Source organism: Melanotaenia boesemani, chromosome 6, assembly GCF_017639745.1.
Source record: "Melanotaenia boesemani isolate fMelBoe1 chromosome 6, fMelBoe1.pri, whole genome shotgun sequence".
In the NCBI taxonomy this organism is placed as follows: Eukaryota; Metazoa; Chordata; class Actinopteri; order Atheriniformes; family Melanotaeniidae; genus Melanotaenia; species Melanotaenia boesemani.
The window spans coordinates 31,238,242-31,265,548 of record NC_055687.1 but is presented as its reverse complement, the minus strand read 5'-3'; the positions used below and the strand labels follow the sequence as shown (position 1 = coordinate 31,265,548).

The window sequence follows — 27,307 nt, the reverse complement described above, 5'->3', positions numbered from 1 at the left end:
TTGTAATTTCCCTACTGAGGGACTAATAAAGACTTTCTTATTCTTATTGCTGACAAAGAGGGGAGGGACAAGAAAGGCTATCCAGACTGGGGAAAAATCTATTTTTCTAAACTTGTTTAGAATTAAGTCCACACATCCCATCAGCCCAACACAGACTCCTGCATGTGAACTGATGGAAATGTGACTTTTTAATGGATTGGAGCCTTCTGATCACCTTCCTTATAATCCCCAAAAGCTGAGTCAGGTCTGTGTTGTTTGATTTGATGTTAAGTTGACAATTAAATCATCATCTAAACAGATAGTGAGTCAAAACACGGAACAAACAGTTTTATTGGACATCTTACAATAATGTGTGTGTGGAGGGGGAAATTAATTGTCAATGTTTTAAAATGATACATCTTCAGATTTTAGTGTGAATAAACTTTGCATAATGGAAATTTCCACCATTCAAAATGTCTTGTTCTGCAGTCACACGTTAAAAAAAAACATATTTACATTAAAAGAAATGTATGAGGGGGGTGTTCACCTACACAACTGCCTCTATAATGAGACAAGCCTGCTCAACTCATGGAATTTAAAATGGTACAGTGCACAGATCTGGATGTTAACTGTGCTCCTCAGCGCCTGCTACGACGGGACGGTGATGCTGACCTGAAAGAGAGGCGTGGGAACGACATTAATATCTTATCACACTTTGCAGCAAAGACTACAAAATACAAATTGTCATTAATGCCCCCTTTTCACCAGCCATGTTACCAGAGTATAAAACATTGTGCATAAAACTGCTAAACTAAAAGCAAATCTACCTGCTGAACAAATAAGTTTTGCTTATTCAGCATTGCTAGGACATTTAATCCATCTATAGTACTTAGTATTTGAGGCGGTTAAAGAGACATAAATCTGCTCTAAGACAGCGTCAGAGATTCATTGATGAAAAGTTTGCATTTGACAGATAAAAGCATCATAAAGGGATTAAAACCCTTTATTTGCATTATACTAGGCTTTAGACAAGTGAGCACACATGGTTGCAAGAGACATTTTTGACATTGAACATTTTTCTGTTACTGAAATTAGAAATTGCGGTGAGACAGACTGAACATACAGTAAGTATAAAAGGAGAAAAAAAACGAATACTACCTTGATCGAGACTTAGACTTGTGTTTGCGGCTTGCCTTCTTACCAGACTTGTGAGATTTTTCCGTCGACCTTGAGCGACTACGTTTGGATTTCTTAGATTTCTTTTCCTTGCTAACTTCGGGGGTGGGGGATCTACTAGAGTCGGAGTCTGAGCGCCTCTTGCTAGCTTTGCTGGAGCTCTTCTTGTTGGCTTTGCTATCTAGTCGTGAGCGCTTTTCACTCTGGGAGTCTGTGTATGAGTCAGTCTCTTTCCTTTTCTTTGATTTGCCATCCTCTGCAGTTACAGAGCTTCCTTTTTCCTTCTCCTTCTCTTTGGCCTTTGGCTTTTCTTTCTTTTTGTCGGTCTCTTTTTCTCTATCCTTATCTTTGTCTTTATCCTTCTTTTTCTTGTCTTTGTCATGGCTTCGACTCCTTTCTCTCTTCCTGTCTCTGTCTTTGCTGGAGGCCTTTTGCTTGTGTTTGCTGCTACGACTGTGACTGCTGTCCCTGCGCTCCCGGCTCCTTTTCCTCTCCTTATCCCTCCCTCTGTCTCGGCTGCGACTGCGGCTGTCTCTGGCTCTGCCCCTGCCTCTATCTCGGTCTCTGGATCGGGATCTACTCCTACGACTTCTACGCTCCCTGGAATCGCTGCGATCTTTCTTGTGGCGGCCTGATCGCTCTGCGCTGCTCCGCCTCCTGTCCCTGCTCTTCACGCTACGACGCCTGTGGGAGCTGTGGCTGCGGCTGCGCCGCCGAGCCTTATGGGACGAGGAGCGGCTACGCCTCCTCTTCCTTCGTTGGGAAGAGGACCGAGAAGAACTACGAGAGGATGCTGAGGAGGATGAAGAGGTGGAAGAAGAGCGGGAGCTGCTGCGACTGGAGGAGGAGCGGGAGCTGCTACTGTGTCCGTTGGCCGGGGAGCTGCTGCCACCTCGCCCTGATCGCTCCTTCCCTCGGCCAGAGTGCTTTCCCTCACTGCCCTCTCTCTCACTACGGGATCTACGCCTGTCTGCCAAGGCCTCCGGCTCCCTCTCCTTTACTTCCTGTTTGTGTGAATTTTCTAACTGACCGTCATCATATTCCCCCCTTTCTCTGCTCAATCTCTCCTTCGCCAACTCCTCTGTAAAACAAAAAGCAAAAAACACTGGTTGATAAAAACAAAAAAAAACAAAAAAACAGCTTCACCGGTGCTCTTAAGACTAAGAACACACTACATGCTCCGAATAATGGTTGAAACCATGCATTATATATAGTTAAGATAGGTATAGTGGTTTTTCTTTTAATTAAAAACATTTTAAGTTTTAATGAAAGTTTCTTTATGTTGCAATTTTCCCAGGAGGAATCACAAAGTGCTTCACAGAAAGATAAAACAAAGTAAAAAAGATAAAAGTACTAAGAGACACACATCCACAATTACACAGATAAAAGCCTCTGTGAAAAAAACCCTCATTAAGCTACAAGCCTGTTTAACTAAAGTGTCTTCAGCTGCCTTTAAAAAGAAGTGTAAACATTGCAAAGATAGTTGCAGAGCTTTCCACAGTCTGGGGTCACTGCCTGAAACACACAATCTCCTCTGGTGCTGAATGTGGTGTGAGGGACGACCAGTAAACACTGTCCTGACCATCTGAGGGAACGTAGCAGGCTACAGCAGCCCAGAGATGTACTCAGGAGCTTGACTATGTAAGGCTCTAACAGTGAGAGCAGAACTGAATCCTGGAGGCGAATCCTAAAAGAACTGGGAATCAGTGAATTGCTGCTAAAACTGGGAAGTTGTGTGCTCTTTTCCTGGTTTGAGTTAAACGTCTGCCAGCAGAAATCTGGACAGTCTGGAGGTGCTGGAGTTCCCTCTGACTCTCACAGCGGTCTAAATAACAGATAAATGCGTGAATAATAATTTCCAGCTGTCTTTGACAGAAAGGTTCTAAACTTTGAGATATTACTGAAAAAAGCAAAAGCATCGGATTCATGTTGCTCCAGAGACGTCACTGATTTAAAATAAACACCAAGATTGCAAAAAATGATGAACAAATGAGCTTAGAATACCGACGTGATGTTTAATCACCAGGACCCTTATTTCAGCAGCAATAATACCTGTCTTGTCTAAATTCAGCTGAAGGAAGTTTGCTTAGCCACGGTTTGATGCTAGACAAACAGCTGACCAAAGAAGACAACAGATGTAAATCCAGCTGTATGGGAGCAATACAGCTGAATCTCATTTGCATGCAGATGATGGGACACATTCCTGAACTGGTTAACTATCTTTGAGGGATGATGCACATTAAAGCCAAAGGCGTCCTAAAACTGAACCCTGTGGAACCCCACATGAAAATTGTGCTGTTTCAGAGAAGACCTGACTAGTGAGGTATGATGAAGACCAACACAGGACCAGACAACGCAGCTCTACAAGCCTGGTAAACATTACACTGATCAACAACGCCGAAGTCCTACCTCGTGCAAGCAGAGCCTCTTGGGCCATTTTTTCTTGCAGCTGTTGCATCTCCCGCTCTTTGCGACGGAAAGCGTCCTGCTTCTCCCGGATGCGGTGGCGCAACTCTTCCTCATCTGTGTCGGAAGATTCGGATCCTCTGGCACTGCGTCCATCCTCATCCTCACTTTCATCTGAACCATAGTCACCAAGCCCGCCTGCCACAACAGAGCCCCGGGGTTGTTGAGTGTTGAGATTATGAAACCACTCAATCCCAACTCCAGGTCTCTATTAAAAAGGCACTTAATCCTACACAACTTTATCTTTAACGCTAATAAACATCTTCAAGCAAAGTGTAAACATACAGCCCTTAAACATTTGCACTCACATGCCTGAGCCAAACTAAAAAGAAAAAAAAAAAAAAAAAGGCAAATCAGAGGCCACATTTGCTGTAACTGATAAGCTAAGGCATTTGGGTGTCATTTCTTGTGTCAGTTTTGACCCTGTTCCTGTCAACACTGCACCATAACTTAAAAATATTTCCCCTCCCTCCCTCCCAGTGACAGAAAAGGGGATACTCACTGAGACCAGTCAGAGAAGCCAGTGCACTTGACTGTGCCAGCTGTTTTGCAGGAGCTTTGATTCACATCAACAACAGGAACAACATGTTAAAACACATACTGCCATTGTCTCAAAGGCAAGAGTCGCTAGAGGAGGTCACAGATAAAGCACTATTCACAAGAGCTGGCATTGGTAACAACAGAAAAAAACAAAACAAAAAAAAAAAAATGGAGAAAAGAGAGAGGGTTAAACTTCTGTCACACAATCCAAGTCAAACAGTCGGACAGGAGGGAAAGAATCAATCTGTACTAATGCAGTCACTTCAGTGGAGGAAGTCACTTGCATCTATAAGTGATTGCTGGTCGGAGACTTTAGTCAGACATACAGTCATACAGCAGGACCTTCTATACAAAGATTAACAAGTTTCCGACTAGTGAAAAGTAGTCCTCTGCTCTCTCCGTCTGATGCATTAGCAGAGAATGTTCGAAAATGTATTTCTTACAAATTCCTGCATTTGCTGCTTAATGACCCATCTTTACAGGGCATAATAATATGTTATTATGTACATATCAGATTCTTTCCAGATTAAAACAATAGATGATGCATGAACTGGAAAGACAAGAGCAGACCTCGAGTGGCTTTCCTGTGAGTCTCTCGAGCCACGTTTACAATCTCTTCGTTGGTGACTGCAAGGAGGATCTCTGTCAGAAGAGTTTTTGTGATGCCCATCTAACAGATAAAAAAGAGGGGGAGGGGGGTTAACACATTCATCTGAATAATTTAATTATTCCAACTGAGAATCTAAAGAGCTACTTGAAACAGGCAAACAGACCAGCAGCTCTTCCTTTAACTCTTCAGTCAGTTCAGGTTCGCTGTCATCTGCAGGAGGTGACGGCGTCCGGAGAGAAAATTCTCTTTTAATGGAGATCTTCTCTTCCTCCTCATTGTCGTCGTTTCCTTCATCATCGCTATCCTGATCCAAACGGAGGAAAAGACAAAGTTTCAACCAACAAAACAGAAAAGGCTATCTGTAGAGCTACAAGTGGAGAAATGAGGTGCTTACAAATTTACTCTTGCGGGGAACATGTGGCCCTTCCCCTTCCACATAGGTCTCAAGCTCTTTGCCATCGTCTTGGCCCATGTCAACGCGCTCCTTTTCCATTCGCTCTCTTTCCTGCTTCTTCTGCTTCTCTCGATCCATCTTCTCAAGGCCTTCTCTGATCCACGCTGGAAGCGTTCGTCTTTTCACAGCATCTAGCATAAGTGAGCCACATCCCGTTAAAACGTTTCCAATGTCATTTACAACAGCTGCTTTTCTTCCCAGTGGGTTTTCTGTACAGAACACAGCAATGAAATTGACTCTAAACACAGTTGTGAAATTATACAGAACAAATTCACATTATTTTGTCTTCATTTAATTGCTCAGCTGATAAGACGACAAATACACTGCCAGCCCAAAAATGTTAGTTTGAAAGTCATTAATATTCTGTTGGACCACATTTAGCTGTAGTACGCACAGGTTCATTAATTTCAGTCAGGGTTGCATTCGTTTTTCACATAACCAATTGTTTGAAAATAAAAGGAGATAGATTGGGGGTCTTTAGAGACCCAGTTTACTACTCGAACATATCTGATGATAAAAGCACAGGTTGCAGGAAGAGCTCAGGTACAGACAAGGAGGAACCAACAATGTTGTTGTGGTATGAGAGGAATGCCACGTATAGACTGTTAACTGTGATCTGTCCATTGCAGACATTTTAAGGGCCCATTCACACCAGCATTTGATTCGAATCAGATCCGTTTGCTTGGAAAGTCTGCTTCGTTTGGAGTGTTATGAATGCACAAACAAATTTTGATTTGATTCATAGAAGCGGACTTAAAGCTTCAAGCAGACCAAATACAGGAAGCGGACTACAAAACAAAGTGCACTGTGGGTTCAGTGAACAGCATCGTGGGTAGACACAAACAACAGATATGCGCACATTGGACGATAGGTGGCTCTGGATGGAAGAAATGGCTCACGATCAGACGTGGAAGAATTTGGGAAGATAGAAAAATGATCAACCCAAGACGACTAGGATCTGATGCAGCCCCATATTTAGCTGTTATGTACTAGAAATTAAAGTTCTGTATTAACCAAAAGATGAAAAAGTTTCCTTCTTTGTTGTGCGTCTTGTTTTCTCCCTCAGTAATTCTTAGTGCAGCGCCGCCATGGAGATCTTTTTTTTTTTTTTTAATAAGCGCTTATTTTTGGTAACGTGACCCTACTTTTGTGTGACTTACAGAGGCTCAGCGAGATCTTAGCATTTATTAACACAACTGGTTCCCTGTGTCACCTCTGTCCAAAATCAGCTTCTCTTGCTGAGATGTCACATTTAGATGTTATTCGCCAGTGTGGATTACATTTTGCAGCGCATTACCACTCCTATTAGCAGCCAACGCTTAGACCATGGGCATGACCATGTTCCACAACAGGAAGTGATGTCACCACGCATGTACTTTGAAATAAATCTGACATTTAAAGTCACATTTCCTCTAGAACACATTGAAACATCCTTTTATCAGAAAGTAAAGTCTGATGCTATTTATCTGATTTACATGACGGCATGTCATAGCTACTCTCTGTGTCCACGGCAGTGAGCACACACACAGACACATGGGCGCACACACAGGTTTCCATCAAAGGACAGCGTGCACACGTCAGAAAACACGCCAACCAGCTGAAAATCAGACAAAAATATGAGTTTTCTAAATTCTCTCAGGCAGGTGAAGATGGAAGCATCTTGCTCCAGTGAGGAGCAGATGGGAGTATTTCTCCTGCTCCGGTGTTACCAATAGCGTCGTCACGGAAACGTGCAAAGATGATCAAGCCGAATCTACATCTAGAAATTCTAGAAATTTCTGAGTCGTATTACGGCTTTAAACAGATCCAACATTCTTTGTAGGTTTTATTAACATCAACATGTTATTTGAGATCTGAGCTTTAAGAATATTTAGTGCGACTCCACTGAATGAAACGGTTTTATCAGGACTAGGGCTGCAACCAATGACTATTCTGATAGTCGATTAGTCACCAACTATTAAAACGACTAGTCGAGCGATCAGATTATGTATCTCATGATTATTAAATGGCTCTTATTTCACTTTCACCTTGAAATCTTGCATAAGGTTATTATGAAAGTCTAGGTACGCAAGGTCCGCTTCACAAATCTGACATGTATTTAATTTATTTTGTAGACTTATTTTTCAGACTTTTCATGTCCTCTGCCGCCGCTCTATTCCCCTGGCGGACTTTATTGTGCATGTGCAACTCTCAGCATAGATAGGGAAGAAGACGATGTGTCACTCAGTAGGTTTTTTTTTTTTCCCAACAATAGTCGACAGCTAAATTAGTTGATTATTTTTTATTGTCGACTATTGTCGACTACTCGTTGCAGCCCTAATCAGGACATTTAAAAAGTTTCACTTCACTGTCCTGAGTGGGTTTTTTTTTCCATCATAGCATTTCTGACTGAATCGGGATAAAGACTGTACTGTCATAGTGTTTCAGAAATGCATGTAGATGTATCAAATCAGATTATTACAGTAATCTGATTACTCCTAGATAACTGATTATGATTGTCAAGTAAATGAACTAAGTGTTTTTTAAAAATAGTTATATGAGAATGTCTTTCATATTCAAGAAAAACAGGTGGTGTTACACAATTAGCTGTTAATGAATCAATATTGAATCTACATATCGTCACTGTCCAGTGGAAACCACGTATGTCCACTTTTGACATTTTTAACGGCATGTTCACATTCTTCCCTATCAACTGCTGCCTTGGATATTTATATCACCAATGAGAGGACGTTTTATGAGGCCGTCTGTTTTAAGACGTATCTCCATTGGATGTCATAAGTTTGTGGGGGGAAAAAAAAAAACTTTTTCATGCTCCTGTAAAAACAGAATTTTGGAGATACATGGTTTTCATCAGACAGCGACGATATCCTGTTGTGAATCGAATCAATTCAGGAAATTAGTGACAATACGCAGCCCTACAACCAAGACACGGACTAGCCAGGTATGAATGCACCCTTGAACTTGTCAGTGGGTTGACGCACTTTAAGCTTGAAGCTGCGGTGACAGTAAGAAAAACAAAAACCTTGGGGGAGCAACACACCACATGAACAATGACCACTTCTCACTTCTTCTCAGCAGAGAAATCCTACAGATTTTAGATTTGGCTTAATTTTAAATGGGAAAGACAGCTATTAATGTGAAAAATAATGTGCTTAAGTTAAAGTGACCTGGAGCCACAAAAGACGTAAATAATGGATAACTGGAATAATCTACTAAAATGATTAATCTCTTTAAAACGTACAATGATCAGCACATGGATGTTCTATTAAATAATTAGAAAATTTTTTTTAAAAAAAACAAGAAAATATTTAGAATTCTGAGTCTTTAAAATTAATTTGATGCCCTTTTAAATTTTAAGGCCAGCAGACATCAGACTCACCAAGGGGAACAGGAGCCTCTGGTTTAACAGGGAGCTGGACAGGGGATCTGGGCCGGTCTCTAAAGCCTGGTGGCCGGGTGTCTCGTCTGTTCTGAGGAGGACCCTGCCAGTATGGAGAGTGAAAGCCTGACGGAGCAGGAGTGAAGGATGAAGCAGCTCCATGCTGTGGGGAGACAGCACAAACTGAGAATTAAAGGTGGTTCACAGTACAGAGGGTTCTCCGTTTCTGGCATCACTGAGTTCAGGTTGTTGTTGTCTAAAACATGTTAGAGGATAAGTATCTATCACCTCTACCTGGACTACAGAGCATGTTTAAAGTGAGAACCTAAAGTAATAAAACTGCCTGATTTAAAAGGTAAAAATAAAAGAAAGAAGAGAGAGAGAGGAAAAAAAAGCCAAACCATGCTGAGTCCTCAACAAGCCAAAACTTTCCTCTGCACAACAAAAAAGAAAATGACTGATACACCTAGATGCTTGGATCCGGCACAGTTTCTTTGGATTGCTTCTTCTTCTGTTACTTGGCTGTCACACTAAAACCAAATAGCTTCAACAGTTTCTACTGTAGCATCTGCATACCTGATAATCAAACTGGTTCATGGCCATGGGGGCCATGGCGTAGCTGTCGGGCTGTGCCCCATACCCATGGCTGTTCTGGGGGTAAACCCCGTGGTGGGCTTCAGAGTTGAACTCTGTGCTGTCCTGGCTGTTGCTGTCCTCGCTGGGGGTCACCACATCCATTGGTCCTGAGCCCGGAGGGATCCAGGTCTGGTCTGGGGGTGGAGGAGGAGGAGGGGGCTGACCATGCATTCCCCACTCTGTCAATGAGGCAACAAAAAAAATAAATAAAAAATCAACTCACAAAATACATATTTTTATCCTTCTTTTTTAAATTTCCCAGTGGAGAAAATTCAAAGCATTTCTTCCAACTGCTCTGTTGGAAAAAGTGAGGTTTCTAGCTAAAAAAGTGATGAGCTTGAAGCACCAACACACCTTTTAGACACACATACAGTCTTTCTCAAAAACTCACGCAACTTCCTTTCCTAATTCTGCTTCTTCTTCTCTGGTTTGGTTCTTTCACTGGTCGCATGTCAGCTATTCTGCTCAGCACTGCCCCGTGCTATTGCTCCGTCTTCTGCTTAAAGCCAAGCTATACCAAGCGATAGCTAAGCTCCCTGAAAACATACCAAATTACGTGCGTAACTGAAGCACGTAATTTGGTTGGGCGTTGGGCATAAATGAGCCCTAACGTGTCTATGCTGCTTTAAGACTGTGTGAGCAGATTGTGACAGCAAAGTCAGTAGAAATCTAAAAGGAGGAGGTCCTACAGTGCTCTTCACCTTGGACATTATACAGTAAAGGAAAAAATCTGCACACAGGAAATTAAACTATTAGCTGTGTTATTTTGTAAATATCTTTCAAGAATCAAAACCAAGAAGGTTGATTATGTGCTGGTGACTGATCTGGAGCTGGTTGCACACAAGCTGCTTAACATAATGGACTATTCTTCACAACCTCTATACAGAACACAAAGAAAGTGTTCAGTCAGGTATAATTTCCCCTCTCGAAATTAATTAAGTAGTTTTTACATTATATTATATTACCCAGTGCTTTTAATCCAAAAGACTTTTTACTAGGTAAAAACCAACTGCTTCAGGCCATGGTTGTTTATGCTATAGCCTGATGTCTGTTTGAGGGGCAGATTTCATGCACAGCACATCAAAATACTGTGAAAGGAGGAAATGTGATTAAACTGCACTCAGAAAAATGTGCAGTTTGTCTCTTTCTTACATGGATGTGCTGAGGTGTGTGCTTTAATATAATATTTAGCTATTTGCGCTGGCCATTTTGTTTAGACCTTTGTAAAAATGCATGGAGTTGTGAAAATTGACACTCCAAAGGTTCCTGCAGTCGTAATGCAGCTACTGTTTACCTGGCTGCCACACTCTGCCAAATGCTGGGTCACCCTGGAAGGCTCCATGGTTACTCTGTCCCACGGTTTCCAGGCCTGGGATGTCCTGACCGTTTGGCTGGACGCTGTGCTGTTGTGCTCCTGTGGACTCCTTCTGGGCTATCCATGCCTGTGCCAGAGCAGCCCAGTCCACTTGACCTGAAGAGTCAGAATGACACCCACAGAATGAAATGCACCTGTACAATGTTTCCCATATTTGAGCTGATAATTTTTTTTTTTTTTCCTCCTAAAAATGAATGGCTTTCATGGTGTACGTGCATCATTCACTCACCTGGATCATGCTGGTGTTGAAAAGACTGCATCCACTGCTGCTGGCTCAGAGGCCACTGCGGCCAAGGCTGTCCTCCTTGGTCCCACATCACCCCTCTCCGTAATCACACCTTCAATTTCCGGACAGACAGCATTTATTTTTAGCCGACATCACATGAGGTGCTGCAGTCTATGCGCTATAAAATTACACTCGACTAACGACCAAAAGAGCCAACTTCAGCTTTAAGAGGAGCGCTAATATTACCCCAGGCTCACAAGCTAGCTATATGTTAGCAACTCCGGTGAAATGGAGAACATTTCATCTGGTAATGGTGGATAAAGATGCTCTGCAGTATGTGATCTTTAGTCACACTGAGGTACGACACTGAAATACGTTCTGAGTCGTTATAATGTCATCATTAAGACCACCTCCAGCCATGACTTTGAGGGGTAGGAAAGCTTGCTCAAGCTAACGTAAGCTAATGCTCGATTGAGCTAAGTCTAAAACGATTGTGGGTAGCAGTAAAAATTTTCTAAATGGCGGAACAGATATCCCTTTGCATTTTATATTCCCACTAAATGGGAAAGCATCACTGAAATGAACATCTAAGCTGTGCTTTGAGTCACTTAATTCCCACCTTTTCCAGTCAGTTTCTCTCCCGGCGATGCGGTTCCAAATCAAAATGGCTGCAATAGAGAGCTGCTCGAAGGAAGTGTGAAAGGAAGCTCTGCTGCCTTCACATGCCGTTGGAAATATTACCATTCAAGGCTTTATGTACGTTAAATTGTAAAAACGCTGCCCTTGAACAAGAAATTAATTATGTTTGCAAGGTCATGAAATAGAAACGCTAATATTGTTCCATATAGTCTTTATTTTCTAAGCACAAAAGGGCGTTTGAGTATAAAATATATAAATTACGGATGTACAGGTGTCATTCAGCTCTAGTTGTTTTAGCTTTCACAGTTTCTGATTTATTTGATTCTACTAAACTGTCTTCTTTTTTTGAGTAATGCCTTCAGTGTTAGAAATTTGACCTTTATAAGAAACGTATCAACACATTAATGCAAGGTTAGTACCTAGTTTTTTTTCCATGATAGGGTAAATAAAACGAGGATGTTCTTTTCCTCCACATTTTGCAATTACCTCTACATCCAAGTAGAAATGCGCAAACAGCATTTAAAGGCAACACCTGGAAAGACTCAGATGCTGATGAGACCAATGATACTGGACAGAATGATGCTGAGCTATTTAAAAGAGCAAGAAAGTCAATCATATGAGTGATTTGATTGAGCCACTTATCTGACTGCTGTCATGAGCTAGAATAAATAATAGATGAATGGATAAAAAGACAGCAGAGATTTTTATTTTTAGGTACTTATTCAAGTTAAAGTGAGCACAACATAGTGGGTATATCAAAGCACCAATCATTTCCACAATATAGCCCCCAAGGCCATGCCATCTGAACCAGTAATATGCAGCATAGCACATTGTCTTTCAGTTCTAATGCCAGATGTTTTTGTCTTTTTTATGTTATGTTATCCCATGCAAACACTATGTCTTAAAATCAGGTAAACAAAACCTCAGATGGACAAAAACATACAATATATTACTCTAAGTAATTTTTGTTTGAAAAGTTAAGGTGGTTTGGTGGGCTGAAGCATTCAGGAGTGTGCTCACACAATGCCAACGGAAAGACTTTGTTTTTGAGAAACAATTGCTATAGAAGGGATTATAAGGCCATTTCGAAACCATTATTCTATTATAATCCATTATTCTGTGATGAAAAAGATTATTTGGAAAAATAAAGAAAACCGTTATAGGCAGTTGTCAAATTTTTCCAAGAGTGTATATCCCAGCCATTTCACATCAAGGCCAGGCTATCCAAAGAAACTGTGACAAAAAGCATGAAAAAATCATTCTCAGACGTCAGTTTGCATTTTAAATTTTAAAGTTTATCACAATATAATTAAAGAAAGGACTAAAAAAAAAGAAGTATGACTTGTTTGGAAGGGTTGCCTGGAGAAAGTCTCTTTCTCTCATGGCAGAACATATTAGGTTTGTTAAGGTACAAACACAAAGACTTCTGTTGATCAGATAAGACATAAGTGGTAAAACTTGGCCTGAATACTGCATGACAGTGGATAGGTGGTGGAGATTTGATGGCTTGGACTTGTTTCACAGCCACAGGACCTGGTTTCCTTTGGCTGTATTCCACATTTAGAAATGAAAACACGTGTCCAACAACTAAAGCTTGGCTGAAATTGGGTCTTGGAACAGGACAATGACCTCAAGAACACCAGCAAATCTAGCAGAATGGCTGAAAAGTAAGAGATTCAAAGTGCTACAACGACCTGTCAAAGCCCAGGACCTTAGGAGAGCTGTGTGCAAATACATGTTAATCCAGTGTTGCACTGGAGCTGGAGCCCATCTCAGCTGGTTAAAAGGTGGTCCACATCCTGGACAGGTTGCCAGTCAATGACAGGGATTAAACACAGACAAATGAGACAGACATCCATGCATGCTCACACTCCCTTCAAGGATCCATCTAGAGTCACTTATCAACCTAATGTGCAGGATTTTGGACCAACTCTGGAAAGACAAGAACATGCAAACGCCACACAGACAAGGCTGCAGCCAAGCTCTGAACCAGAAACAAGTGGACTCGGTTTTTTGTTTAATAGTCATCGCATTTGTGATTTTTTTATTTTTTTTATTTTTTGATGATTTCAGTAATTTTTTTGTATAATTTTTCCAAGAAAAAGAAAATAGTCACAACAATGTGCAATAGAAAATAACTGAATATTCACTTTAGGAAGCTGCATAAAGTTACATTAATGTCTTAAAGTGATGTCACTTGAATCAGTGTCAGATGGGCTAAAGACAATGATTTAAAAGTATCAGTCAAAAGTCAGTTTAACAGATGTCTATAATCTAAATATCATGGTGTTTAGATATGCATCTGGCCATTTTACCTGCTTGTTAAACATTAACTTAATGTTCTTCTTGATAATTGAAAGAAACTGGAGTATAGCACAGAGACTTCTTTTTATTAAAATATACACTGCCTGGCAAAAAAAATAAAAAATAAAAAGAAAGTTAAACCGCCTTTAGCTTTGATTACAGCGGCATTCGCTGTGGTTTTGTTTTTTTAATAAGCTTCTGAAATGTCACAAAATTTATTTCCATCCAGTGTTGAATGATTTTTCACTAAAATCTTGTATTGATGATGGGAGAGTCCGACCACTGTGCAAAGCCTTCTCTTGCACATCCAAAGATTCGCAATGGGGTTCTGGTCTGGACTCTGTAGTTGCCAGTCCATGTGTGAAATTGATGTCTCCTGCTTCCTGAACCACCCTTTTACAATCTGAGCCCCATGAATCCTGGCATTGTCATCTTGGAATTTGCTCATGCCATTGAGGAAGAAAACTCCATTGATGGAATAACTTGCTCATTCAGTATATTCAGGCATCAGCTGACCTCATTCTTTGGACACATAATGTTACTGAACCTAGACCTGACCATCTGCAGCAACCTCATATCATAGGCCGCCCTTGCAGGCTTGTAGAGAAGGCACGAGACATGATGGCTGCACCACTTCAAATGTTTCTCTTCTTACTCTGATGCACCATCACTCTGGAAAAGGATAAATCTGGATTCATAATTGGATTCTTGCTCCAGACTCCAATCTTTATGTTCTCTAGCAAACTGAAGCGTTTTTTCATCCTGTCAGCCTCACTGATTAGTGGTTTTCTTATGGCCACACAGCCATTTTTTTATTGAGTCTATTGTGCATTCACATGCATTCATGGGGCCATTTAAATGATATTTTCTCAAAACAATTTGTATACTTCAGATCTCATATCAGACTCCCAGCTCCTCGCTTTTACTGTGGTGGTCCTGGGTGGTTTATGAGGTTTACGACAAATATGGTTCATATGTGACGGAAAAATATTTAAAAAGTCCTCTCAGTTTTGAAAAGCTTTTCTTTAATAGCCCTGTCTGAGCAGTCATGGAGAACAGCAGTGGCCATCCGTTTGTCAGGGCAAGATTTTAAAATTGATGTGATTTCATTAATACAGCCAATGCAGCTTGTTGATGGTGTCTATAGCTCTTGATTTCATCTCTCATCTTGTATCCCGTTTCCATCTTTGTGAAGACATCCATGTTAAGAGTTCCTTCAGCAGCTCTTTTCTATGTGAGGCTGTGATACAGACATGCAGTGACACAATCACACACCTCCCATATGTTCAAAATGGAGAACGCTGGGTATTTTACAATCATGCCCATTCACTGCAGCCAATTCAAAATAGCTCATCCATTTTGGTGTTGGTGTGTCAAATATAATCTATTTTAATTTAATTGTATTATTTGGCTCTCTGAAGAGAAATTAAGTAATTTTGCGACATAAATAATTTAGCATTTATGTGATAGAACTCACTTATGTCAAACATATTAAGTCATGTGTAGATCTGCAGGAGCAGTGAGGAAACTCAATAATTTCCTTCAGTGATGATGGATGGCCAGAGAAATCTGACAGAGGTTGAGCTGCATAATGGGTTAATGATTTCTAAAAGAAGGGGGAAATGTGCCTGACCCATATTCACTGGTTTTTCTTTTTGCTCTGACAGAGTTAAAAGAATTATCAAACAGGTTTAACCAGTTGAAATAGCAAATGACTAAATCCCCACAAAGTATTTCACCCCTGCTCGTTTTGGTAATGCCACCATTTAGTTGCATCTGCTGATGTCCAATTTAATTCCAACTGAAGCATTTTAGATAAACACTTTCAAGCCAGAAACAACAAACATATTCATTTGACTGCTGGTTCTTTGTTAAATAAATATAAATAAATCTTTAAATGGCTTAATATGGGGTGGATTCCTTATGAGTGTCTCGACTTCCTACATATTTTTGCACATACCCAGTTTTAATAAAAGGTTACGTGCAGGTGTTGTTCAATGCTGTCATGTCCTCTGTTGTTGTTAGACGGGAGGGTTGATTTGTATGCACTGAAAGGAGCAGAGCCTGAGGCATGTGCAGTCCAAGTGTGTCCATGTTTGCATGAGAAAACGTGTTGAGTGTGCCGTGTATTGGTGGGTGTGTGTGTGTAGAGTGAGGTGAGGCAAACAGTGACAGCAGCTTGCATGGTGAAAAGGAAAATTTAACCTCTACTGCTGGTAAAAGAGCAGTCCCACAGCACCTTATTAGTTTCTTACAAGTGTCTTGCAGAGGGGGTGTGGAGGGTGACTTTCATTAAGTGAGATTAAATCACATCAAACGCCTCAGAAGCATGTCCCCAAGCCAAGAGCCCTCCACCCCCCTTTTTAAAAATAGACAAATACATTTCAGGAAGGATTTGCTTTTTGTTGGTGGCTGCTTGACAACCGGTTCTAACGTTCCTGCTGTATGACGGGGATGTCACGGCATGCGGGAAAAAAGAGGACGTGTAAGGCGATGTTTTTCGACGTTGCCCTTTTCTTGATTCCACACCCACCTCCTCTTCACCAGCTCGCGACATGTTCTGAAGCAGTGCTGCTTTGCACCCGTCAGGGCCGATAACAGGCGGAGATGGCTTGAATATGGCACCATGGGATCCACGGTGACAGCCGGGGGAGATGCTCCACAACATCTCGCTAACAGTAAAGACAGCATGACATCAATTCCAAGGCAAAAAACAGAAAATCTATTGTGATCCTGCTTCCAGCAGCACTACTGCACAAGAAGTTAAAACAAAAACAAACCAGTCCTGCAACGTGTGAACTCAAAAATCTGATTTATTCTGATACAGTATGTTTTATAATCATTCCAAATGTTTGTTAGAGCATAACAGAATTTAAATATCAATTTCTGGGAACAAAACTCTTCACGCATTAAGCACCAAAAGTTTCTCTTGTTTCTAGTATATACAATAACATATAGTCCATATTATATATATATATATTTTGCTTACAGTAAGCTATACTGTACATAAATTAAGTACACAGATCCCTCTTTACATTGTACTCCACATGTTGTCTTTACCATGCACAGGGTTCTTCATCCTGAAGCTGAGGCACTGAATGCATCCTTGTTTAGAAAAAACAAACTAACAAACCCTCAAGGCTCAAATCCAACTGTTGAATTACTGTTTGGCAACTGTATAGTAAGCAAGAAAAAAAGAAAAAAACTCGATGGAAAACATTTTTATAGAAAAAGATGAAAAAGATGTTTTCTGCAACAGGCAATACATTCAATGGTACATTAACCCCAGCGAATTTTTTTCATCAGGCTTAAAAACTTTAAATTTATTATGTTAGAAATAAAATATTTCTTATTTCCTTCCATCTTGTTGATAGCATTCAGGGTTTAAACATCTGCTGTGGTGTTGATTTTCTGTGTGCACTTACAGAGAAGGCAGACATGGTGCTTTGTTGGTTCGATAAACATTGTTTGTTTGTGTGGATAAACTTTATTATACTGATAACCTCGAAAGAGCGGCAAGTGAAGAAAATCTGAATAAAGTCATTTCTGCCGGGACCTACAGTTGCAAAACCCGTCTTTGGCAAATGCATCTGACTGATAGTCTAACATGAATACATTCTGATGTTAGAAAGAAAAACACACACACACACACACACACACACACTAAGCTGTAAATTCACTGCTGTGCTTCTCTTGAAAGGTGCCATGTGCAGCAGTTTGCAATGATAAACCACAGTTAGCTGTTATTGCTGCGTCTCATTAAATTATTATATAAATAGTTGCTAGTCAAATAAAGCTGTGGAGCTTGGTGATAGTGGAGTTTCTCAAATGTAAGAATAAATAATAATACAAAACAAAACATTCATACAGGCTTTTCAGCTTGTAGTCAGAGCCAACATCTGAATTCATTCCTCTCTCAAAGGCCTTCGATGTTTCTGCCAGTGATACAACCACACAACCAACTCTGATTCAGCATAACACAGTTTATATCCAAGTGTTATTGGACAAAAACTGTCACGGTCAAAAAATGTATTTGATGATTATACTGGAATACTGGAAAAATAGAAATTTAATTGTGTTTTTTGTTCACTTTGTGCTACTAATAAAGTACAAAGTCTGATGATGGATTAATTATCAAAGGTATAAACATCTTTAATAACCACTTTTCTGTTGTAAATTCAACACAATCTCCTCTTCCACAGCTTGGTTTTACAGCTAAACTGGTAGTTAACACCTCCAGAATTACAGCTGTTAGCATCAACTCTTCACTCAGGTGCCATGAAAACACAGCAGAGGGGGACATCCAGATGACAACTTTAAAAAGTGCCAAACAAACCTCAAACTTTGGAAAACAACTTGTATTATACTGATGGGCATGATATACGTGTCCAGCTGCTGATATGAGGGTGATTGGAAATGATGATAAACTTAAATAACTGCAGTTAGCTCATAACTGTAAAAGGTCTAACTGATACACGTAGCACCTTTGAGCTACATTCACCAGTCTTTAACGCTCTCACACTCTCTCTCACACACACACACACACACACAGACGTGACTGACATGAACTAGTCAGTGCTGAATGCGGTTCGACATGCGATTATTCTGCTTGTTTCTAGTTATTTGTAGCAAACTCCATCATGCAGTTTAAATCTTAGACATGACTGGGACTAAGTTAAATTATAAATATTGAAAAGCTAAATTTCAATAACTCTTTTCTATTGACATCTTTTTTAAATGTGGAAACATGAAGGAAAATCTGGGCAATAAATAAGGAAAAAAAGCAAAATTTTAAAATCTCTCTTTTTTTCTTACATGTAGATTTTTCAAAGTATGAATTCATGTATTTAGGTATTTCCCTTGTTTTTTGCCTCTTCTTTTTTTTTTACAGATACAGTGAGAGAAGCAGGAGGTTCTTCACCCAAAAAAAACCCAACAAAACAGATATGTAAGAAAAAAAAAAGTCACTGGTCACATTAGAGAATTTCCTCATAGAAGAGCAGGTATGCCTGAGAGTTGAGTACCCTGGACTCTGGTACTGTCTGAACTGTGGTATCACTGATGTACACCCACTGGCCCTGGGAGCTGCTGCCGGCATCCCTCGCACCTAAAAAACACACAGTGCAAATACTATGAGTCACACAGGGCACTGTAGAGCCAGAAAAACAGCAAGAGCAACAAAAACAATATGTCAGTGCTTAAAACAAAAACAGTACCTTTTATTTTACTTTTATTGACAGCCCCACGGTAAACAGCTGAGGCATTACTTTTAAATTATTACTCCTAAATCTTTCAATAGTCAGCCGTGATAACTCAGGTTTGCTAATGGCAACTCAGCCCAAGGTTCAAATAATTTTTGGGTATGTTTGACATTAACAATTTAAGGTTGGGAAATAATTTCACATTGATGTAAATCAACATTTCAGTATACAGTCATGTGAAAAAGAGAGTACACCCATTCTGAGTGTTCAGAATGCCAAAGAGGAAAGACATCAGCAATGATCTAAAAGAAGCATATCTTATTGGGAAGGGCTATGAGGCCGTTTCCAAACTATTACAAAGAGAAAGATTATTCCCAAGTGGAAAAAATTCAAGGCTGCCAGTTTTCCAGGAGTGGATGTCCCAGCAAGTTCACACCAAAGTCAGACTGAGCTGCAAAAAATTTAGGAGCTAAATCCCAGACACCACAGGCCTCAGTTACACGTTAAAGTTCATCACTCACTACTTTTTTTTTGATAAAATAAATAAATATAGAATAAATATTTTACCCTTTAAACTTACTTTAATGTTTGCTCTCATGTGTTTAAACTGTGCAAAGATCAGATGACGCTCAGCACATACGGGTCATTGCCAGTAATGACATTGTCAGTCATTTATGTACATTGTTATGTGGAACAAAATAAAAAAGCTTGAGTCTTGATGGAGAAATGCTTCTCTCTCTCTCTCTAGAAAAAAAGAGAACACATCTATGCATAATGTACAACACCGTGTTTGGTGAAAACCAAAAACACCACCAGCCAGCTGCTTGTTTTGCAGCCACAGAACGCTGAACCTTGGAGACCTAGAGTCAATCATGAAATCCCAAAGTATTTTACAGGTAAATGTGAGACAGCTAAAGCAAGTAAAGAAAAGTGGGCCAAAACTCCTCCACAGTGGAAATGATGGAAAATAATTACTTCAAGTTACGGTGGCTCTAAGGTACTGAATCATGCAGGAAATCACTCACGTCTTTTGCATTCTGGCATAGTTTTTTTTCTCATAAATAATGTAATGTGTTTAACTACAGCTGTGTTAAGATCAGCTGGTGGTGGTGGTATTAAGGTGGTGCCTGTCTGCATCACTACATGCAGAGTAAAGAAATGTTGGGATTTTTTTTATATGCAGAGATTTCCTCCTAAAGCAAACTGCTTGTACACTTTGGAAATTAAGCTACAAGTTAGCAGTTTTACTCCAACACAAAGCAGATTTTTATACTCTTAAAGCTAAAGCACAAACACAAACAAGAGCAGCGCAAATTTCAAATAGTTGCACAAGTTCCAGAGATTGCTCCAAAAAGGATGTAAAATGCTCAGACACATGGACATGCATTTGCAAAGCCCCAAAGTAGTATGATGGAGAGACATGGTCAAAGCTTTATAAGTCAAAGAAGGTGAACTTTGTTTTTCACAGCTGATATTAAATCAACAATCACAAAAGTTGATATTTGTTAAATTAAACATGTAAAACATTAAACTTAGAAATAATTCAGCCATAGTTAGAGAAACTACAGTAGAGAATAAACATTATGAACGACAGTTATAACAACCTTATCATAACCTTTGTGTAACCAGCTACAGCCTCCAACTGTAATATCTCAAGTCTTACATTAGCTTATTAGTAGCAAGGACAACTAAGTCCTTTAGTTTCCAGCACAAGGAATTATTGTTTAGTACTATTTTGTGAATATGGCCAATCTCCTTGAAAAGAGGAGAAAACAACATGGCTCTATCGAACACAAAGATCTCTTTTCATTCTTACTTCAAGGTTGCAGGGAGTAGATACTCAAGCACTGACCCCTTTTATGAGCCTCACATAATCACAGACACACAAAATGAATACACAGATTGCCTTAAAAGGGCTCGAAAGAGCTGACCCCTGACCTGACAGGTTCTTGTGGTGCTGTTCTGTTTTCCTCTGGGGCGCACGCACTTTAACATATGCAGTGTAGTGGCCTCCACGCATTGAGCCACTGTGCTCAACAATCCCATAAAGGCTGTACAGGACGCGCTCACCGGCTGCCAGGTTCTAATAGAAATCATAATAATAAAAAAAGATTAGCAACCAGTGTAACAACAATACAGAAAGGACTATCATCTAAGACTAGTACTAACGAAGGACTTTCACATGTCAGGGAAAGCAAAAATACAAAACAAAACAAAAAAACTCCACTTAATCAGACATTTGACATAGAATAGATTTGCTAAAGGTAAAGTAAATGGAGCATTTTTCTCCTTGATAGTGACATGTACCTTGGTTTATTTTTGTGATATTGCAGCGGCATGAGCAACAGTGTGATACCTTGTAGGATGCAGAGCAGAACGGAGCCAAATCCAAGATCAGAGGAAAGTCAACATGGCGGTTCACCTTTCGGAGGTTCATCCCTGCCTTAATGTGTGCACACAAACACACAGAGTACAAACAACAGTAAGGACAAACAACACAGTGGAAGTTATTGGGAAACATGATCACATGAGATCACTATAAGTCTAAATAAAAAGGAGGCTTCTGATAAAGAAACATTCGGCTGCCAACCTGGTGGAAGCGTTTTAGATGCAACGTGATGACAGGAGGCAGCAAGGATATCAGCATCTGCTTCCTAGCACTGGTGTAAATCTTCTCCACCTTTTTTTCTAATGAAACACAAAACACTCAAATGTCAAGTTTAACAGTTTAAACAATAAACCTAGCTGAGACAGATGAGAAAAGATTCAGCTAATCACATGATCAACTATCAGAATCATGAACTGAGACAGCAGCGAATCTCTCAGCAATGTTAAATGTTTTGAACATTGTGAGCATTTTTTTTCCAACAGGAGATAATAAATGAGACAATACAGCCTCTTCTGATAACATCTGAAGAGATGTATTTTCCATCACTCACAATTCACCCCCACAGTTCCTTCTGCATTTGTTATTAACATACAGGTGAGACACAGAATTATCTATTTCTCTTCATTGCTGTCGACTTGGCAACTTACTTTGTGTGTTTTTATAAAGCAACTAACATTAAATGTAACAATGGCCTGAACAATCCATGGCTAATTTCCTTTGAAGAACAGCCAGAAGCACCATGAGTATGAATGCTCACTCCTCCTTATCCCATCTTTACCCAACAGCTCTGTGAGCTAAGCACATTAACTTTTATTTTCAAGAGTCATTTTACATCAAAGTGCAACTTAAATAAAAAACACTGATGCTGTCCATGGTGATTATACTGGATGAGGTTACAACTGCAAAAATGGATGTTTGATAGTTTTACCATTTATTTGAGGTTATTCTAACTGCAGCCAACTTGTCACAATCACAGTGAGCTATCACAGTATTCCGGATATTTTTGCATGAAACATGTCAACCTGTGCTCTAATGAGATGAACATCAATCTGACAATAATTCTGAATCTTGCTGGGTTTAGTTTCTGTAATCCATCCTCTGCAAGAGGACACAACTGCCTGAGACGTCATGCTGCTGCAGAGGTTTCTAGATGTTTCCAGATGTTTTATCATACCTGTTGAGGTGCTCTTGCGCAGCTGCTTCTGCCTGCGTTCGGTGCAGCTCTCACAAAGCAGCTTGTTGTTGCCCATCAGCAGTTCCACAGAGGTGAACTGGTGGAGGCAGGACTGGATGGAGCACTCCTTGGAGCTGGGAGTGTAGCTGTGTGACAGAGCCTGGAAGGCTCCCTGGTGGTGTAGGTGGTGGAGGTTTTCTCGGGTGTGAGTTTCTCCCTGCTCCTCTGGAGAACAGTGGGCGGCAGCAGAGTTGTCCCCAGAAGTGAAGCCCAGGTTGACTTTAGAAACCCCAGAAACCAGCTGCTCTACCGCGCCACACTGTCTGGTGGAGGATGACGATGAAGGAGAGGAGGAAGAAACAGGCGTAGGGGATGGAGTGAGTGTGGAAGCAGAGGAGGGAGTGGATGTATGTCCGTGGCTGTGGCTGGAGGCGCGCGGGGCCCACTCGCTCTCGGAGGCCTCGCTGTCAGCGTCATTGCTGCTGTCTTGAGCGCCAGAGTCTCTTTCACTGCCGTCTGATAGGCTGCCAGCAGCCGCCATCTTACAAACCGAGACGCCACGAGCTGATCCGCCAGTGACCCCCTCCTCCTCCGTTCGCTCTGCACCACAGCCGGCTCCCTTCTCCTCCACGGAGCTGGAGGACCTCCTGCTCAGCTGTTTCTGGGGGAGAGAGAATGAGAGCTTTACAAGTTATTTATATTTTCTCTTATGTTTGTTACGCTTATTGTTTCTAAATTCACATTTATTTAATTTTCTCACATTCATACAAATATACTATAAATGTGTTGACTGCAGGGATTTTAAAATCAACATACTGGATTTATGGCAACTTATTTAATGGCTAATAAAATCGCTGGAATCTGACGTTGAAATGTAAACACTGTTCACTCATCCCTAATTTAAGACAAGTTTATGTTAGACTAAGCCACGCTGCAGTATAAAGAATGTGCTATGCTGGTTCAAATACGATCTAAATACGTTTTACATAAATATTTTATATGCAAAACATCAAATTTGAGATGTAACTTTTTACATTTATACATCTGAAGTCACTGAAAATAAATTATTTTTAACATCTGGGCCGAGCATTTTGCATCTGTTAACAGAAGGTCAGCCAGCTTTCAGGCAAAGAATTAAAATGTCATCTTTCATAATACAAAATTACACTTAATTAATAATGATGAATTAAGTTTAATTTAATTTAAATAACAATTGATGTTTTAGGAAAAAAAATTAATAAAACGATCAACAGAAGGTAATTTTCTCACTCAGGGACTTCAGCATACAGTTCACGTGTGCACCCTCACCTGCCCCCTGAGTTTCCGGGTGTTTTTGTTGACAGTGTGTGACGCAGAATGAACCTGCTCATTGTGAACTGTGTTTATGTCCTGCTCACGGCTGCTCTTTACTAGCCGACCAGGGTTGGATGGTTTTGATATCTGAGAACATGCCAAAACAAAACAAAAACAAAAAACAAAAAACAAACATACGTTAAAATGAATAAATCATCATCTACGTTGTTCATTATGACTGCATTGTGCAGCAGCTCACCCTCTCCTCTATGATGGGTAAAGAGATGTCTATGAAGGCTTCTTTTACTGTGGAGATCTGGAAGAGAGATGACACCGAGCATGATGATGTGGCAACACACATATTTTTTTTTAGCATATCTGAGGGGAAGCTGCCGTTTCCCAGGTTTTCCCTCTCCAGCTCAACACCTGGTGCTCTCTTTCCTACAGGGGGGTACATCAATTTGGCACTAGCTGTCTTAAGCACCCTGAGCTCATCCTGTCGACGCCTGCTGTAAACACTAGGTATTGGAGCTGGTCCTTCATGGTCTTTTCTTTTTTGTTATCCTATCTTTTCTATTTCTTCTTAATTTTATTTTGAGGATCATTGTTTTGTTGTGGGTATCAGAGTTGGAAATATTCACACTCGCTTATACTCATCCATGCACTTACATGCTCGCACTCTTCACACATAATTGTGTTGGTAAGCTCGCCTACAAAGATGCGGTCGACAAAGTTCATCTTCACTCCTTCTTTTCCATATGCTGATGAGGGAAAAAAGACAAATAATTCAGCAATTTAAAGTCACAACAGAAATATGTAAACTAAAAATTTTATAATGAAACCATTCATTAATTTCCTGACATAATCTCTTAGACTAAAGCATTTTTTTAATATAAAGTAAGACATTTTTTGTCAATACAGTCTAAAGGAAATCAGGAGGTGAGAAGGTAAATAATAAATAAATGAGTTGGCTTATAACAAAAAACAACTCTAAAGTTTGAAGGTTCATTTCTTACTGAAGAATGTTTTACTCCCTTTATAATTTCATTGTTTGCTGATTGTCTGGTTGTTTTTCAATTAACCACCACAAGGTGGTGCTATTGATCTGGGAAATCTGTGTCATGCTGCATTCATGTGAACCTTTGACTTGGCGTTTGGTTTCCTCATCTGCTGTCTTCTCTGTGGGATTGTTGAAAGCCTTCAAAATGCCAGCTTTCACCCTCTGCACACAAGAAACACAATAGAAGCAAATTATTTACATGAACGATGTAAATACCACTGCAAAGGCAGGATTTTTCTTACCCTTTTTTTTTTAAACCCCCATTAGTGATATATCACAATCTCGCCTGCAGCTGAGTTTGACAGGTACACCCATTATAAGCATCATTAAAGTAAAAAATAATCATTGTGCTTGTCTTAAAATGTTAACATGTAAATCTCTTAATTAACTGTGCATGTTTGTGTGTGTATGTTCTGCACAGAGTCCACTTATTGAAGGTGACGTGGTCAGTGAGTGTGTTGGTGAGAGAGCTGTGAAGAGGCACAGCCACAGTAAAGCACCAATCAATAGATAATTGGCCATAGTCTATGTCTGAGTCGAGACCAATCAGCCCCCATTGTCCCGGGACCCACGCACTGGACTGTCTATTTAGGTCAAAAAGTCCTGTTAATCCCATCCTAGCCAGTCTGCGCCCCACTCAGCCGGCAAAGTCAAACCAGACCGTGGCTCGTCTACTAATTAATTACCAGTAACCCCCATGCTCCCTTTTTCTCCCCAAAGTAACAGCGTGCACTGTCCCACACAGGAAAGGCACCGGGGAGGGGGTGTTGGGGGCTTGAGGAGGGCTGCTGGTACAAGGGTGGAGGCATAGAAACTAAAATTAAGACAAGGCAAAGAAGGCCAGCCCATGCCCTGAGAGAGAAATACCGAACGTCTCAGCTAATTGGTGATAAATGACTGGGCCCAAATTAGCATATTCAGATCTCTGATACTAATGGCCAATCAACACAAACACTTATGGCCTCTAAAAGGTTAATGACACACAGAAAAAGAACCGGTCTCTCACTGACACACACACACAACGCAAGGTTCATATACTTTGTAATGGATTTATGTGTTATTATTCGTTTCACGTCTTTGAGCAGATTGGATTTAATCCAGGTGAGGTCATCATCATTTGTGTGGAAAGTTACGTCTGCACCATCTTTTTCTTATGTTTGAGAAAAAAAAAAAAAATATTTATGGCCTTACACCGTTTATATTGTCTTTGTTAGTAAGTGTGTTATAAAGTAAATAGTCACTTAAAAAATATTTTAAAATGTTGGATTAAAATAAAACTGTATCTGCTGTTAAATTAGTTTCTGAATGAATAGAGACTATACCTCCTCCCTCTCTACCTCCTTGATTGGAGAGAGGCTCATGGCTGTATGTGTTGTGTGTGTGTGAGTCGGAGGGGGCTGTGGGTGACCCTCAAGCACAATGGAACGGCCCTGGAGCTCATTCAGCAGCTGTGGGTTTCCCAAGATCTCACAATGATGCCGGTCGTGCCACTTGCAAGTCCCCTAAGTGGCACAACTGTTAGTGTTCACAAGTCTGAATAGAAGCAGGGGAGCTGAGCCCGTGGCCCCTCCTGGGGCCCGAGGCTGACCACTAAACACACCCGTTAACTTCTCCTCCATGGTTCACATAGTCACTGGTGGGCTCTCCAAAGAGCTGCTGTGGGGTCTCCTAATTGCCCTGTGGAGGGTCTTCGTGGAGAGAGAGAGAGCGAGAAGGGGGGGCTCAGCCTGAAGAACTTTAGAAATACTTAACTGCTAACTTTTCAGTATTACTGCATCTTTAGGTGGAGTGATTTATTAAAAATATGGTGTATATATAAGTGGAAATACTGCATACAGTATAAAACGCAGTATAGGACGATGACCTTTATCTTAAGGGCTCGACTTTCTGTTTTCTGTTGTAGGTAGTTTTATAGACCTCACACATCTTTTATTCTTCTTTCGAGCCGTTTCTTCAAATAATTCACTATAAGAAGTTTTCAGGTAATAGTTCTAAGGGAATCACCTTGCTGCTGCAAAAATACAATTTTAAGTCTGTCAAACCGAGTTAGTTTTGGTATTTTTCAGAGATGCAACTAAAGAAATATGAAAAAAATGGTGCACCTTTGCGAAAGGCTGCTGGTTACCAAAAGATACAATTTAAAATTGGTTCTTCGCGAGTTGCTGTGTGTAAATATAATACTGGCTCATCATTTGAGTTAAGTGTCTTTTTTTATACTTGAATGACTCACATGTCAGAGTTAAGGGGGTTAACAAATTAAAAATATTTCCCTATGAAAACAGTCCAGTTGTATTAAATATCCAAAGTCCAAAAAAAAACTTTGGACAATCTTTAGAAAGACCAGAGAACTGCTATTAAAGACCACTTTAGTGGGATATGAAGAAATGAGAACTAGTTCAAGGCTTT

The 27,307-nt window shown here is 40.3% G+C and overlaps 2 protein-coding genes across 5 annotated transcripts in view; both read right to left on the bottom strand.

The window, feature by feature from the left end:
• Window positions 1–312: 312 nt before the first annotated feature.
• On the bottom strand, window positions 313–11,542 carry pnisr (PNN-interacting serine/arginine-rich protein). 3 transcript variants are annotated; one of them, XM_041989034.1, is made up of 12 exons: window positions 11,461–11,542; window positions 10,845–10,962; window positions 10,535–10,711; window positions 9,181–9,419; window positions 8,605–8,767; window positions 5,166–5,356; window positions 4,935–5,075; window positions 4,732–4,831; window positions 4,124–4,177; window positions 3,565–3,759; window positions 1,138–2,236; window positions 313–651 (listed from the first exon to the last, which is right to left on the bottom strand). In XM_041989034.1, the coding sequence occupies exons 2-12, from the start codon at window positions 10,930–10,932 to the stop codon at window positions 618–620; spliced, it is 2,481 nt and encodes an 826-aa protein (XP_041844968.1). In that variant the 5' UTR covers window positions 10,933–10,962; window positions 11,461–11,542; the 3' UTR covers window positions 313–617. The 3 variants fall into 3 exon arrangements, with proteins under 3 accessions (XP_041844968.1, XP_041844969.1, XP_041844970.1); XM_041989035.1 differs by having other exon boundaries at window positions 10,845–10,953; window positions 11,461–11,529; XM_041989036.1 differs by lacking the exons at window positions 313–651; window positions 1,138–2,236; window positions 3,565–3,759; ... (1 more) ...; window positions 4,732–4,831; window positions 4,935–5,075 and having other exon boundaries at window positions 5,217–5,356; window positions 9,245–9,419.
• A 5,037-nt stretch (window positions 11,543–16,579) lies between these two features.
• usp45 (ubiquitin specific peptidase 45) overlaps window positions 16,580–27,307 on the bottom strand; it is a 37,923-nt gene continuing 27,195 nt past the window's right edge. For both annotated transcript variants that reach the window (XM_041989038.1, XM_041989039.1), the window contains exons 10-18: window positions 24,982–25,063; window positions 24,511–24,602; window positions 24,101–24,157; window positions 23,857–23,988; window positions 22,549–23,209; window positions 21,576–21,673; window positions 21,342–21,428; window positions 20,924–21,068; window positions 16,580–18,891 (exon numbers count right to left, since the gene is read on the bottom strand). In XM_041989038.1, coding sequence (XP_041844972.1) covers window positions 18,761–18,891; window positions 20,924–21,068; window positions 21,342–21,428; window positions 21,576–21,673; window positions 22,549–23,209; window positions 23,857–23,988; window positions 24,101–24,157; window positions 24,511–24,602; window positions 24,982–25,063 — 1,485 coding nt within the window. In that variant the 3' untranslated portion in view covers window positions 16,580–18,760. The remainder of the gene's footprint in view (window positions 18,892–20,923; window positions 21,069–21,341; window positions 21,429–21,575; window positions 21,674–22,548; window positions 23,210–23,856; window positions 23,989–24,100; window positions 24,158–24,510; window positions 24,603–24,981; window positions 25,064–27,307) is intronic.

Coding starts and splice junctions, on each gene's coding strand:
- pnisr (XM_041989034.1), bottom strand. CDS start 10,932: ATGTGGGACCAAGGAGGACAGCCTTGGCCGCAGTGGCCTCTGAGCCAG. Junction 3,760..4,123: donor GGCTTCTCTGACTGGTCTCA/GTGAGTATCCCC, acceptor CTGTTGTGGCAG/GCGGGCTTGGTGACTATGGT. Junction 2,237..3,564: donor AGAGGCTCTGCTTGCACGAG/GTAGGACTTCGG, acceptor TTTGTTTTACAG/AGGAGTTGGCGAAGGAGAGA.